The sequence below is a fragment of the Callospermophilus lateralis genome, chromosome 7 (genome assembly GCF_048772815.1).
Source record: "Callospermophilus lateralis isolate mCalLat2 chromosome 7, mCalLat2.hap1, whole genome shotgun sequence".
Lineage (NCBI taxonomy): Eukaryota > Metazoa > Chordata > Mammalia > Rodentia > Sciuridae > Callospermophilus > Callospermophilus lateralis.
In genome coordinates this window covers 91,054,874-91,070,338 of record NC_135311.1, presented here as the reverse complement: position 1 = coordinate 91,070,338, position 15,465 = coordinate 91,054,874, and the positions used below count along the sequence as shown (strand labels likewise).

General features: G+C 39.9%; 1 protein-coding gene across 2 annotated transcripts in view; it reads left to right on the top strand.

Moving 5' to 3' along the window:
- Pde4b (phosphodiesterase 4B) overlaps positions 1–15,465 on the top strand; it is a 421,328-nt gene that overhangs the window by 293,689 nt on the left and 112,174 nt on the right. For both annotated transcript variants that reach the window (XM_076863761.1, XM_076863762.1), the window contains one exon: positions 10,998–11,192. In XM_076863761.1, coding sequence (XP_076719876.1) covers positions 10,998–11,192 — 195 coding nt within the window. The remainder of the gene's footprint in view (positions 1–10,997; positions 11,193–15,465) is intronic.

The window sequence follows — 15,465 nt, the reverse complement described above, 5'->3', positions numbered from 1 at the left end:
GGAACCAGCAGGGGGGACAGCTAAAATACATTCTTTTTTTTTTTAATTAATTTTTATTGTAGGTTGTTCAAAACATTACATAGTTCTTGATATATCATATTTCACACTTTGATTCAAGTGGGATATGAGCTCCCATTTTACCCCATATACAGATTGCAGAATCACATCAGTTGCAGAACCACTGATTTACATATTGCCATTCTGGTGTCTGTTGTATTCTGCTGCCTTTCCTATCCTCTACTATCCCCCCTCCCCCCTCCCCTCCCCTCTTTTCTCTCTACCCCCTCTACTGTAGTTCATTTCTCCCCCTTATATTTTTCCTCCTTTTTCCTCACTTCCTCTTGTATGTAATTTTGTATACCCCTGAGCGTCTCCTTCCATTTACATGCAATTTCCCTTCTCTCTCCCATTCCCTCCCACCTCTCATCCCTGTTTAATGTTAATCTTCTTCTCATGCTCTTCGTCCCTACTCTGTTCTTAGTTATTCTCCTTATATCAAAGAAGACATTTGGCATTTGTTTTTAAGGGATTGGCTAGCTTCACTTAGCATAATCTGCTCTAATGCCATCCATTTCCCTCCACATTCTATGATTTTGTCATTTCTTAATGCAGAGTAATACTCCATTGTGTATAAATGCCACATTTTTTTTTTTATCCATTCGTCTATTGAAGGGCATCTAGGTTGGTTCCACAGTCTTGCTATTGTGAATTGTGCTGCTATGAACATGGATGTAGCAGTGTCCCTATAGTGTGCTCTTTTTAGGTCTTTAGGGAATAGACCGAGTAGGGGAATAGCTGGATCAAATGATGGTTCCATTCCGAGCTTTCCAAGAAATCTCCATACTGCTTTCCAAATTGGCCGCACCAATTTGCAGTCCCACCAGCAATGTACAAGAGTACAACAGTTAATAACTAGAATCAACAAATGGGACTTACTCAAACTAAAAAGTTTTTTCTCAGCAAAAGAAACAATAAGAGAGGTAAATAGGGAGCCTACGTTCTGGGAACAAATCTTTACTCCTCACACTTCAGACAGAGCCCTAATATCCAGAATATACAAAGAACTAAAAAAATTAGACAATGAGATAACGAATAACCCAATCAACAAATGGGCCAAGGACCTGAACAGAAATTTCTCAGAGGAGGACATACAATCAATCAACAAGTATATGAAAAAATGCTCACCATCTCTAGCAATCAGAGAAATGCAAATCAAAACCACCCTAAGATACCATCTCACTCCTGTAAGATTGGCAGCCATTAGGAAGTCAAACAGCAACAAGTGCTGGCCAGGATGTGGGGAAAAGGGTACTCTTGTAAAATACATTCTTAAAGAATTAAATCAATGCAATAATGAAACTCACCATCTCATGGTGTTAACATGGCCCCCTCACTGGCATGTAAAAGATGCCAACCAGAGGCCAACTGACCGTTGATCTCCAATATTTTAGGCACTGGTTTCAAACTTGTTTCTAAAACTGATTTCTCCATGGTATGTAAGAATTTATCAAAGAATGCATCAATTTTTTGAACCCAACACTGGTTGAAAAACATCTAGTTTTCCAAGATTGCTCTCATCTGCCCAATTGCCTATGAGCTACTGGAAATTGGCACTCAATAAATGTTTTATTCTCCATGGTATGTAAGAATTTATCAAAGAATGCATCAATTTTTTGAACCCAACACTGGTTGAAAAACATCTAGTTTTCCCAGATTGCTCTCATCTGCCCAATTGCCTATGAGCTACTGGAAATTGGCACTCAATAAATGTTTTATTTAATTAATAGATTTTGTCATTGGTAAGGCTACTTAACTTATAAATTGGAATATTTATATCTTGTTAAGGAGTACTTGGATATCTCTTATGACAGCTTTTTTTTTTTTTAAAGTGAAGGTATAGTCTGAAAAATATTGAGTTGGTAGATTATGTGTGTACACACAGTGCATACTGGGTGGGAAAACAGCACAAATTTTACCCCCCACCTTTTATAATTTCTTCATACAAAGCACATTCCCACATAAAATTATTCTTAGGGACCCCTATCTTTCCTGAGAAAGACTGTCCTATAGAAAGTGATTGTCACTAATTAGGAGCTGTTACATTTCTTAAGGGGTTTTAATAGATGAAAATTTGAGAGTGATTCCATGAAATTTCAGCCACACTTAGAAAACAAAGAGAAATGCGTACTTATTTATAACATTCTCATTCCTAAAAACATTTTTGAACACCGAAATAGAAGAACAGCATTAAAAACAAAACTTGTTAAAAATAATGTTCTTATGAAAAAGGATTCTTTACTTTTGGTCTTATTTTCCTTGTGCATTAAATAGTATGACATAGGACAACATTAATAAACGTTTACACCAAAATATGCTCTCAAGCATTGAGAGCAAAGCATTTTAAAAATGGCCCTTATCTTATAACCTCATTATAAAAATCAGGCATTTGTATTACTTTGGTTCTCCCATTTCTTTGGTGAAATATTTATACCCCAAGAAAGGATCTCAAGTGTTAGATGACTTGCAAGATAAAGTTCTTAGTAAAAGTGATGCTTTCTACCAAAGGAATGCCACGGGGAATATTTGTGGTATTTCTGTATGTCACACCCTCAACACCAAGGGAGAAGAGAGGTTGCTGCTGCGCATGGTGGTCATTGGCCTTCTCCTGTGGGCTGGGTGTCCTATGGGAGGTATTCCAGCCCCTCTTTGTAGGTGGTATATAATAACAAACCCCTGGTCCTTCTTTATGGAGGGATGGATTAGGGCAGGGGCAAGAGGTGTCTCAGTTTCCCCATACCACACAGTCCTGGGTGGAGATGGACATCTGTGCTGTGGATGATGGGTAAATTGGGCAGTTTGTAAAAGTTGCTTGTCCTCAAGCCATTCATTCTTTCATTTGATTATTGATTGGGCATTTATTAATCATCTACACTCTGACAGTCATGGCCCTTAGCACTGAGGTGAAAAACATGGAAAAGCTGTTCTGTGTTCTTGGAAACACAGTCCTTGGGGCAAATTAACAAGTATGCAGGACAAGTACTATGGTCCAGATGAATAAATACCAGGTATCAATACAGATGTAGCTGTATGAGAAAGTGCAAATGACTCAGAAAGGAAGGTAGGGATGGAGAAAATTAAATCACTAATTTCACAACTGGCACCAAATTCAAACCTAAGCCTCATCTGACTCAATTCTTTGGGTAAAGGGTGTGTAGAAATGATCCCAGGACAACATTTATTACTACCTCTACCAGATCTCAACTCAAATGACACCATTTGAGAAAGATGGATTGTTTTCCTGGTATAGGGCAATATGCAACCATGTGGCTGTACGGACCTGCTGACCACCCAATCTAGAGAGGCAGTCTTCTGCCCATCTTGTCTCTCTACCACACTGTTGGGTTTTATTTTTATTTTTTTTTTCATGGCATTTATCTTATCTGAAGTTATATTATTTGATTTGCATTTACCACATTTTCTATCTTGTGTTGCTCTATTCAAAGGCCAAGAACAGTGACTTTTTTCAGAGTTGGTGTTTTATTCTTATTTATTGAATGAGTGCATGATCATTACCCTTAACACAAAAACCACACTTGAGAACCAATCTTTGTCTATCTCCAAAATGTCTGTAAGATGGCTTATCTTCCAGATCTATCTCACAGCTTCATTTCAGTGGTCAACGACTGAGGTGTGTGTGTTTGGGGGGTGGGGGAGACAGTGAGTCTGTTTCATTTCAGTTTGCTCCCCACAGCAGGAACTGGAGGCCAGATCCCCAGTGTGCAGAGCTCTTCAGCATTCCAAGACCACCTCTGGTTAAGCCTTTCTGTGGAAAAGCATTTTGGTACTTTTGCCGTGAATGAAATTTTCAAAACCCCTGGGAAGAAAAGAAAGTTATGGGAGCTGCTTCTTGAATTCAGATGAGCTGAATATCAGAGTTCTCCTTCCTGGTCTGTGGAAGGAAAGTCATAGAAGGAAAGCAAGATTCTGCTGTAGCTGTGACCAAAGAAGTTCTGTCTGCCTTCAGTTAAGATCTGGGTTCTCCATCATGCTAGCTGTGATTTTGCATAGTTAAGTCCTTCATTAGAAATTAAGACTGGCTGCTGTCTGCAGCCACTAATTTTATAAAAATGGGTCATTGTCTTCACATGTCCCTATCCAGCTCCCATTTGATAGATAGCAGATAGCATATTGAGGTGATGGCCATTGTAAGTATATAAGTAAATGGGTAAATGGTTATTTATTTTTATCAAAATGATTAGCATGTTAAGATGTTAGTTTGAAAGCATAATTGAGGGAAATATTTTCTAACAGGACATTAAAGAAACAGCATTTATAACACCCCTCCTATACATACAATCTACCCCACAAAAACAACTTATTATAGACAAAACAGTTTTCATCTGCAAAACCTCCTGGGATGAGCCTCCTAGGATATGCAGGGAAGGTGGCTCTGGGGATCAAAGATCAGATCGTAGTGGCTCCATTTAGGAATTCCACTGTGGCCTTTCCCTGCCAAAGATTTTTAATACAAATGACCCTGACATTTTTTTTTTTTTTTTTGTCATATGAGATATGTAAACTGTGATGTCCCCACATTCACTCCACAAGTATTTGTGTATACCTTCAGGTGTGAGACTCAGCTCTAGGCCATGGGAATACAGAAATGAACGAAGGCATAATTCCTGCTTCAAGGAGGTCACAAGAGAGAACTAAACCAAGAAATACAGGACAACATGGCAGATTCTGAGATCAAGGAGAGATCAAAGGGATGTGGAGGAAAGGATCTGGGCACAGATTTCAGGGTGTAATGAAAAAAAGTCACACTTCAGGATTTCTCAAATGAAATGCATTTTGGAGCCTCCATCTTCTCCTTTTTGAATCAGGACAAAAAGAATTAGCCCACTGGAATCGTTGGAAGAATTCAGTGATGCAAAAGATACTTAGCAAGTCATTTTGAAGAAAGAAAGACAAACTCAATATAGCAGAGCTCTCTCCCTGAATGGCTGAGAGGCACTCTGTTGACCTAGGAGTTTAAATCTCTTTTGTAGAATCTGCAGTCTTTTCAGTGGAGCTGTTTTGTTTTGTTGTTGTTTTTGTTTTTGTTTTTGTTTTTAGATTAAGCCAAAGAAACTCACCTAGAGAAGGGCTGAGTTGAAAAAGAAAAATCTCCACTGGTTTAGAAATGAATTATTCCTAGGATGTTGCTTCCTAGTCTCTGTTACAGAAATTGGGGTTTGTGCTGTAGCTGGGGATCAGGAAACAACCACCGTGGGGACAATTGCAGGCAATTCTGTGACCACCTGGCTTAGCTTGAATTCTTGGAGATAAAGCTTCTCCTCGTTTAATCAAAGGTTTCATGTGCACCTTGTGGGTCTGTTCTTTATCCCTGAGTTTTCCTCCCAGGCTTAGGAAGAAGCTGCTGGAGTCCCATTTCTCCCTCCAAGACTGCAGAGCTGCCCCACCTGCTCAGATTGGAGGCTCCGGAGTATGAGGACGCTGTGGCAGTCTTCTGCCATCTGCTGGCTCCTTCCTTTCAGTCACCAGCCTGAGCTGGCTTTGCAGGGATACCTAGGCGATGCAGACCACCAGGAGAAAGGGTGTGGGGAAGGAGAATGTTCCTACTTTTACTGAAAAAACAGAGAGGAGAACAAGGCAGACAGAAGCAGGCACAGAGGGCCTTTCCAGCACAGGGGTTGGTGCAAACATGTCACCGTCTCAGACACTAAACTAGTGATAGTCCTATGCAGGTTTGTTTTGCTCAGGGAGAACACAACTGTGCTTTAATTTTTTTTTAATTTATATTTATATCATTGTCTCACAAGGCCAATAAAAGAAATTAAAGTCACATCTCCATAGACTCATTTAATGGAGACAGAAGAAATCTGTTTGAGTGGGAATTGAGATGAGGGCTGGGAGTCAGAAAGAAGAAGGTGATAGGAGAAAAAAAATTGGGAATAAGTTACATTATTTTCCAAATTATTCAGTTGACTTTTTTTTTTTTGAAGGTCTACTATTTATTTACAAGGCTCTGACAGAGATACCTGGTATAAAATGAGTAATATTTCTCTGTTGAATATAACAATCTACCGGGAGGTACCTATATAAATAGAGAATTAAACAAAGAAGCACAAGTACCTTGGTTGGTCCTCTGCACCCTAAGTTCTGTAGTTAAAATTGACCAGAGATGGAAAATATTTGTTTTAAAAGTACATCTACACTAAGCTTGTATAGACTTTGTTTGATCATTGTTCCCTAAAGAATACTGTACACCAACTATTTGCATAGCATTTACATTGCATTATGTATTATGCTATCAAAAGGTGATTTAAAATATACACTGGATGTATGCATATTATAAGCAGATACTATGCCATTTTATATAAGGTACATAAGCATCTGAATTTGTGGAGTTTGGTATCTATGGGGAATCCTGGAACCAATCTTCTGCAGATACTAAGGGACCATTGTACTGGGATAAAGGAATGTTGGGGAGCTTAGGTGAGAAGAATGTATCTAAATTGATCTGTGTCAAAGAGAACTGGCTGTAGATGTGACCTGACCTGAATTTAGAGGGTGATGTCTTATTGGAGTCAATAGTGGGAAGGGCACTCCAGTTACAGGGAGCATCACTTCTTAGATATGGTGTCATCTGCCACCATGCCCCGAGGAACTGAGAACTCTAGATACAAAGCCGAATGAAGTTGTTAAAATGTAAGGTCTTAGACAACAAGCCATTGATTCAGTGCAAGGAGGTCAGCAGCATCAGGGAGAAGCAGGCAGATACAAGTGGGGAGGCAGCACACAGAATCCTGGAGATCAGAAAACAGGATTGGGAGGGAGGGGTCTCTGATCCTAAAAGAAAAGCCTTTTTTGTTTTTTTGGTTTTTTTTTTTTTTTTTTTTTTTTTTTGTACTGGGAATTGAACTCAGGGGCACTCAACCACTGAGCCACATTGCCAGCCCCAATATGTATTTTATTTAGAGACAGAGTCTCACTGAGTTGCTTAGCACCTGGCTTTTGCTAAGACTCGCTTTGAACTCGAAATCTTCCTGCCTTAGCCTCCAGAACAGCTGGGATTACAGGCGTGCGCCACCACGCCCAGCCAGAAAGGCCACTTTTACTGCTGCTGCAGTTCATGTGTTGGATATAGGCAATTTCTTCTGGGCAGGTATATGTCCTACTCAAATATCCAGAAACCTGCGATATTTGAGTAGGCTTTGTGTGATCCTACCTTCACCTTTTAAGAACCTGCGAATGACGCCCTTTTTTAAACTACCTGAAACTTCTGTAGGACGTTAGTGAAACATTAGAGTAGCTAGAACTCAAAGTTATCAACTGCAACAATACTTAGAATCATAAATATGATGACCAAAGAGGTAAGAAAAACAGTAAAAAGAAAAAAAAATGTAGTACAGGTATATCGGATGAACTATTAAGTAGCCCAAAGAAAACGATAATTCTGAAAACTGCAGTATATAAAACCCTATTAAAAGCAATAAAGATTCAAACCTGGATGAAAAGAATATTCAGATGGAAAAGTACAAAGCTATTGAAGCTATTCTTTTCTCTTTTGTTCATGTTTTATGTAACATTCTTAAATTAATCTTATATGTTTTTTTCTTAATCTGAAGAAACCTAAGGGTAAAATGTGTGTCCTGATTAGAGCAGAGATAAAAAATGACCCTAAATAAATAATAGCCCCCTTGATGTGTTTGTTTCTCCCATGAAAATTCAGTTTTCTTCCTAATTGCATTACAGTTCGTGTGGTATATTCATTTTGCTTGTTAGGTCTGTCCTCAGTCTCCCCCATGAGCACACCCCCTCACTCCCTGGATCTGTGGGAAGTATTGTGATGTCTGCCCGCTAATTTTGCTGTGACTGGGGCTGGTGTCTGGTTGGTGATTCATGTTTGTTCCAAAGTCGTACATCTGTGTTGGTTGCTTTGAAACAGTGCCCCAGGGAATATGAAAGGCCATTTGTCTCACTAAGACTGCTTCTTTGCACCAGGGAATTCTTCCCTGGCTTCCTCTAAATTCCAGCAATCTCCCCTATGAGTTTAGGCAGGGTAAGGGAGAAAGAAAACAAGCCCAAACGGGAATGACATGGAGAGAGTTTGGGTGTCTGGGTCTAGTCCCAGTTTACCTGGCAGGGGTGAACTTTCTGACACCGGCACTAGGGACAGAATGCCCTGGGGCACCAGCTTTGTGGACTTACTTTGCCCAGTAGGAATGCCTCCAGCAGAAAAGCAGGCAGAGCGAGCCCTTGTGGCACCCTCAATGGAAAAAGTTCTAAGACTGGTGGGTAGACGCACTTGGCCCCTCTTCTGAGATTTTAGTACAGGTACACAGCGGTGATATTCATAACATTTAATGACTGGTACCACATGAGCACTGACCAATTTAGTGGCTGCAGGCCATAGTACTGGAGCTAGAGATCCCCCACTGCTCCAGACACCAAGTCTTTGGTTACTGGATCACTATGAAGTCCAACTCATATTGATGGGCTGCTGGATGTCAACTGCTCAAAAAGTATTTTGCTGTTGTAAGATCCAAAAAGCTGTGCAGATACATACCAGATGAATAACAACAGGACTATACATGAAATTTCAAAACTCACGTCTACTGTCAGGCTTTGTGTGATCCTACCTTCACCTTTTAAGACCCTGTCCTCTTTGACCTTAAGAAGGGATCAGTATTGGGGCCTACAGGTTCTGCAGGATTGGGGATGCATGAAAGAGCCTTTATCCACAAAGCAGCTCTTCATTTTATTCAACAGCTAATGCAGTTCTCACCAGGGGATGTTTGGGGATCTGTTTCATTGTACTTTTTACTTGCAGTGATGTAGGTGGCTCACAGTGTAACTCTACCTCCAGGAAAGTTGGTCTACATGGGTGATTACCTGCCCTGGCTGACTGGCCTGCAATCTTTAAAAGGTAGCCCTGTTCCACACCATTGGCCTGCTGAGAAAATCCATCAGTGGTATCCTGAAAGCCCAAATATATTGAATTGGCTCTTTCTTCTCGTTTTTGCCCAGAGATTCTCACTTGCTGCTTCTTATCAGACACCTGGAGTTTGTGGGTTGCCCCAGAGCCGTTTCTCAGAGTGGTCTCTGGGAAGCATTAATAACCCTACATCCTGTCATGTCTTTTCCTGTTTCAAGAAAAACTACTTCAGGGTAATTTTCTGCTTCCCGTGTTCATACAAAATAGCACCCAAGGTTGCTTCTAGTCTGGCTGACTCTTTACATACCACACACAATTTCTGTTTGAATCCAGAGACTGAAAGGAAACGCATTCCATTATCCAGGGGGCTGCTGTGGAATGCAGTGATAAGGAACATCTGAGGTTGTAGGGAGACTAGTTGGAAGACTGTGGGTCTTTGCTTCATCTACAAGTTTCAGTGGAAACTGCCTTATCTGCAGTTTCACTTTGCATGGTCTCAGCTACCTGTGGTCAACCGTAGTTCAAAATTGTTGCGTGGAAATTTTTAAAAACTTCATAACTTTTAAATATCTTTATGACAGTATATTTTTATAGTTCTTCTATAATCAGTTGTTAACCTCTTACTGTGCCTAATATACATAAACTAAATTGTGTAAGTATGTATTTGTAGGAGAAAACAGTACACATAGAGATTGGTACCATCTGATATTTCAGGCACCCATTGGGGGTCTCAGAACATATTCCCCATGGATCAGGGTACGGGACAACTACTGTTCTAGCCTGTTACTTTAACCCAAATAGTTATATCTCCCTAAATCTTGTTTACCTCAAAAGTCGAGTAGAATCCTATTATATTGTTTGCCAAGTTGTTGGGATTAAATGAAATAATCTATCAGAAAACACATTGTAAACTGAAGAAACATAAGTAAAATGCACCAGAAGAGAGGAGCATTGTCCGAATTAATGAAAGAAAAGGACCAAAAATGCAGAAAACAATTATAGCAGCTGACTGAGTAACCAAAGGAAGCCAACTGTGGTCTGAATTGGAAGAAAGAATACCCCAGCCCTTCCCAATACCTCTCTCTGCAAAGTGTTAGCTGGGGAGATGTGGATGTTAGAGGAAAGTACTAGGGAGGAGTGTTACTGTGGATTTGAGGCTGGGGGAGGTTGTGCATGCAGGAAAAAATGCATAGGGATAAAGGAGGGACATGATGTCTAGGTGATACCAGGATGAGGAAAGAAAATAAGAGACAAACCTCTGCCACACCTGTCTGTGTGATCATTGATGAGGTCTTCAAATAATTCTAAACTTGAGGGCATCTCCCCAGAGAGAAGCAGATGATCAGAAATGGCACTGGCACTCCTCTGGGGGAGCCAGCGAGGCCATCTTCTCCAGAGACCAAGCTCTGCAGCCTTGGAGAGTAATTTGGTGTTATCAGATTAATTAAATCCTTTTCTGTGGTTAAACTTGCATATGAATATTAAATCTCAGGCTGGGCCTCCCATCTAATCAGACAGTGGATGTTTTCATGATAACACTTTGTTCCCAAAACATTTGGAAGTGTGCATATTGTATTTTTAATGAGACTGTGATATTTATTTATGGCAGGAAGAAATCTTCCAGCTAGGAAGTCTCATTCACATAACAGCTCTGTGTCTGACACCTAGAGCTGTGCTAGATGTCCCCTCCAGACTTGCTTATTATCACAAATTATTTTACTTTTCAACTCTCATTCTTAATTTGTCATAGTTGCTCATGTTGCTGAAAGAGGTCATGGGATTTGCTCCTGGGTTCAAATTCTGATGGTCACAATTGATGAAGATGGTATTAGGTAAATGAATGAAATTCTGTGGGAATTGGTTTCCTATATTTTAAAAATGGGAATAATAATGATTCTAACTCAGAGCTATCTTATGAATTCAAATTTTCCATAAAGCATAAAGCTTTATGCAGTGTGCTTGGCACCCAGTACTGCCACACGTGGGTTTTCAAAGTATGTTGGATGTCTTCTTCTGTGACTCTCATGTGACCTGAGCTTCCTGTTTTCTCTTTAAGCTTTGATGTGGAAAATGGCCCTTCCCCAGGTCGGAGCCCACTGGACCCCCAGGCCAGCTCCTCCTCTGGGCTGGTGCTTCACGCCACCTTTCCTGGGCACAGCCAGCGCAGAGAGTCCTTTCTGTACCGATCAGACAGCGACTATGACTTGTCACCAAAGGCGATGTCAAGAAACTCATCACTTCCAAGCGAGCAGTGAGTAGTGTTCTTCTTGTCTGGCTCCCAGCCTCGAATTACCTCATCTTCACCCTGTCATAGCAGTGGCAGCATCAGCTGCCCTTTAACCTGAGGGAGAAGGGACACAAAAAAATGAACATGACCAGAGGTGACAGGGTTGACCATCTTAACGACATCAGTGCTTTACAGCACGTGAATTTGTAACTAGGGTCTCCAAAGGTGTTTAAACACCTCAGGCACAGCGTTCAGTCCACATCTGTTATGTACACTTAAAATTTTTTTTTTCATTGAACTTCATTTCCTGAACTGCTGAATCATTTATGGAATAAGAATCTTAACACATTTCGCAAATCACACTCGAGTTGTCAGCTGCATATGCAGTTTGCATGAGGCTCCCACAGAGAAGAAAAAATGGTGGTTGGTCACCTGCATTTCTTTCACTGGCCTTTCTGGTGGCATTTAGGTCGTCACTTGGATACATGCCTTTGTCCTTTCTCTGGAACCCAACACAATACCCGCTTGTTGCCTGACTCCTTGGTGAGACACAGCACACGTCACCGCCCTGCAAAGCACAGCTGATGTTTTTGTTTTGCTCCTATTAATTGTAGATCTCTAATTTTTATTTAAAGAACAATGACTGGGTTGTATTGCCTGCTTATTAAATTTCTGAAACCAAATAAAATTGGATGCTAAAATCCATGCCTTAAAAGGTTTCTGGGCACACATACAATTGCTTTTAACATCATATGTTATAAAAATATCAGTAGCTCCCTAAAGTCTCCAGCCTGGAAAATTCCACTGGGTTCTCTTTCTCTATTAAAGAGGAAGCCAAAAAGGTTCACCTTCTTGTAAAGGGGCAGAGGGCATTTTAAAGCTAGAGGGAAGAAAATGTTCCTCAGGTTATATCTACTAGAAAACTTTTAACAGAAGCACCCCAGCCCTAAAATATTTAAATCATTGTGTGGACCAAAATTCATTTTTTTTGCTCATTTTTAGTTAATATTTACTGAACTCTCTTATGTGCTGTGTAATGTGCCAGACAAATGTGGGGATAAATGTTGAACAACATAGTAGAGAACTCACAGATGAGTTAAAAAGCATTCCCCCAAAGTTTGCTTGTTCTCATGGAGATTGCAACTAACCAGGAATGATCAAAGGAACACACACATATACATTTTACTCTACAGAGTAGAAGGAACATGGCATTTAATGAGCATTTACCCTGGGGCCAGTTTCCTTTACTTGTATTCTCTGTTATTTGTCATAGCAACCCTGTCAGGTAGGTCCCATTATTATCCCCACTCTGTAGATGATGAAACTGAGACTCTGAGAGATTCAGAAACTTGCCCCTATCTCATGACTATGTCTCGTACTATATCCCCTCATGTAGCTAAAAATCAAGTCCATTTCTTGTTGCTGTAACAAAATGCCTGCGATTTGGTACTTTATAAATGAAAGAAATTTATTTGGCTCACAATTCTGGCAGCTGGAGAGTTGAAACAGCATGGCACTGACCCCTTGACTGCATTTCAACCTGTCTGAGAAATAAAAAAGGAACTAACCACATACAAAACGGGGCTAACTGAATAGGCTGGACTTGCTTTATAACAAGTTGCTATCATATGAGAATGAACTCACTTAACAAGACCTCTATTAATTCCTTGCAAGAGCAATGCCTGCAATGACCCAATTACCTCATACTAGGTCCCACCTCTGAAAGGTTCCACTACCTCCCAACATCACCATTCCAAGACCCAACTTTGAGCAATATGAACTCTTGGGAGATACCCTCAAACCATAACTAAACCACAGCAATTGTCATATTCAAAAGTTTTGAACTTTTGTTGTCTACGTTCTTTATACTGTAAAGGTAGAAAACGTGAGTACAAAATAGAGGTACCTGAGGCTGGAGGAGGGGTGGCCATTTGGTTATGCTTCATGCAGGCTCCATATTTTCTGACTATGTCTTGGGTGGTAACCATTCACAGTGAATACACTAGGAATCCTTTCTTCCACCTTGATAAAGACCTTTCTAGACTTCATCACAGGAGAGCATTGGAAATGTAGTGAGCTCAAAGAATTCAAACTTCATTCATGTGGCATTTTACAGATAGAAGACTAGCTTTGAAAAAAAGTCTTTCCCTAAATTAATTCCTCAGGGATAGTTCACCAAACTTGTGCTAGGTAGTATGATGAGTCTCCAGGCATTCCATGTTCACAGAAGACTCCATCCAAATTTCAGACTCAACTCTGGTGTTTCTCTCCTCAGAATCAAACACTAGAGAAAATTTGCCCTTGAAGAGACCTTGAAGATCACAACCCAACTCAGTCTGTAGCTGATGAAAACAGGATGTAGTTCTGTATTGCTCTGCACCTGGTATCCCTGTTGCTAGTGGGTTACCTTTTCTGAAGTTTTACTGACCAGTAAAAGTTTCCCCCAACTCTAGAATCCACACAGTGATGCCAACTTTAAATTTAGACAAGTAAGCTTTTCAAATGTAAATTACCTTATATCATTCTTACTTTTTAAAGACTTTTAAAATATGTTGGAAGGATACAGTTTCACACTAATAGTCTCTCCTGAGAAAATAGAGTTGGCAACTTAATACCACCTTATGCAGATAACAGGTTATATTAAACTGTTTGTAAATAAAAATAGCAAAAGATTTTGTTTTAAAATATTTCAACATTACAATAAAATCTTTTTTGTTTTGCTAGTGTAAGGAGTTGTACATATGAATATAACCAAAAAAATCAGAATTTAAATAATACCCATGTTATTCTGGTATTTCATTTGATCAGCACTATGTTGGAAAATCCCATTCCACACAGGCATCTGGATCTAAACTGAAGTAATGCTTGTAAACCTCTTTCTTTCCATTTTTACTCTTCAGAATAAACTGCAATAAATACAGCAGCAGTCCCTAAGCTTCCCATATCTTCTCCCAATAGATCCAGGAAGAAAATGGGTGATGATAAACTAAGAGTTTTGAAATGAAGGCCACTGTATGGGCTACAGGATGTTCTCTGCTCAGGAGTGCCTCATCCCAGCAGAGCAATGATGAATTTATACGAAGCGGAAAATTTTGCATAATTCCACTGCATTAAATTCTAATAATAGAGGAGACACTAGCTTTTAAACATTTTTTTTGTCTGAATTCTTTCAGAAGAGTAAAAGGAAATTTAAAGTAGAGAGAATGGGTTAGTTATTAAGCATAAAAATGTGAATGGAAAATAAAAATGGCTTTCTAGTGAAGTCAAACAAGATCACCATGGAGTTCCAAAAGGAAATTTTAGATGCTTTCCTAGATGTGGCAAGAATCTGCTGTTTTCTGTTCATTTGCTGGGTTACAGTCATCTCTCACGTATTGCCTTTGCATACCCGGGTACAGATTTCCCAATAGGTACAGAAAGTCCTAGAAATTGGTGAAACCAGATTCATTGCCCAAAATTGTGGCAGGAACTGCCCCGGACAACAAGAAGTCTTGATTATCCATCTGCAAAACCAAGAAAAGGAGGCTCTTGGCTTCTCTCATTTTGTCATCCCATTTGTAAATCTCTATGAAGTCAAGGAGTTTTTTCAAGCTGCAATTTACATGAGAACTAAGTGGTTTCTAGAAAGTTGTCAAGGGAAATGAGACTGAAAAACCAAGAGGAACAGCACAAAGAACAGTTTTTCAAACGTAAGACCTGATGGCTGATGGGTGACCCAAAGAGTATAACGTGGTTCCTATGAGTTAAGTTAAAGACTGTAACCATCCCACTCTCTCACCATGGCTGTTGAGACATTGAATTGCTTTCATATCTGTAAGTAAAAGCACATTTTTATTAATCAAGTTCCTCATACTATTTACTATTTAAAGTCCTTTACATATATTACATCTACAATATGGAAGGTACTATCATTTACATCTACAATATGGAAGGTACTATCATTTTCTTATTTTAAAGAGGAGAACATTGGGAAACCAAATAGGAATCAAAGCTTGAGTCCCAGGAGTCCAGGTGGTTAAACCAAGTGGATATTGAGCACATAGATACCAAATGAGACTAAAAATCTCTGTTCTGCCTTTGTTATAAGGTCCCATTCATTCTTTTTCTTTTTTGGGCGGGGAGGGGGGCTGTTACAGGGGATTGAACTCAGGGGACTCAACCACTGAGACACATCCCCCCTCCAGCCCTATTTTGTATTTTATTTAGAAACTGAGTTGCTTAGCATCTAGCTTTTTTCTGAGGCTGGCTTTGGAATTTGCAATCCTCCTGCCTCAGCCTCCTGAGCTGCTGGAATTAC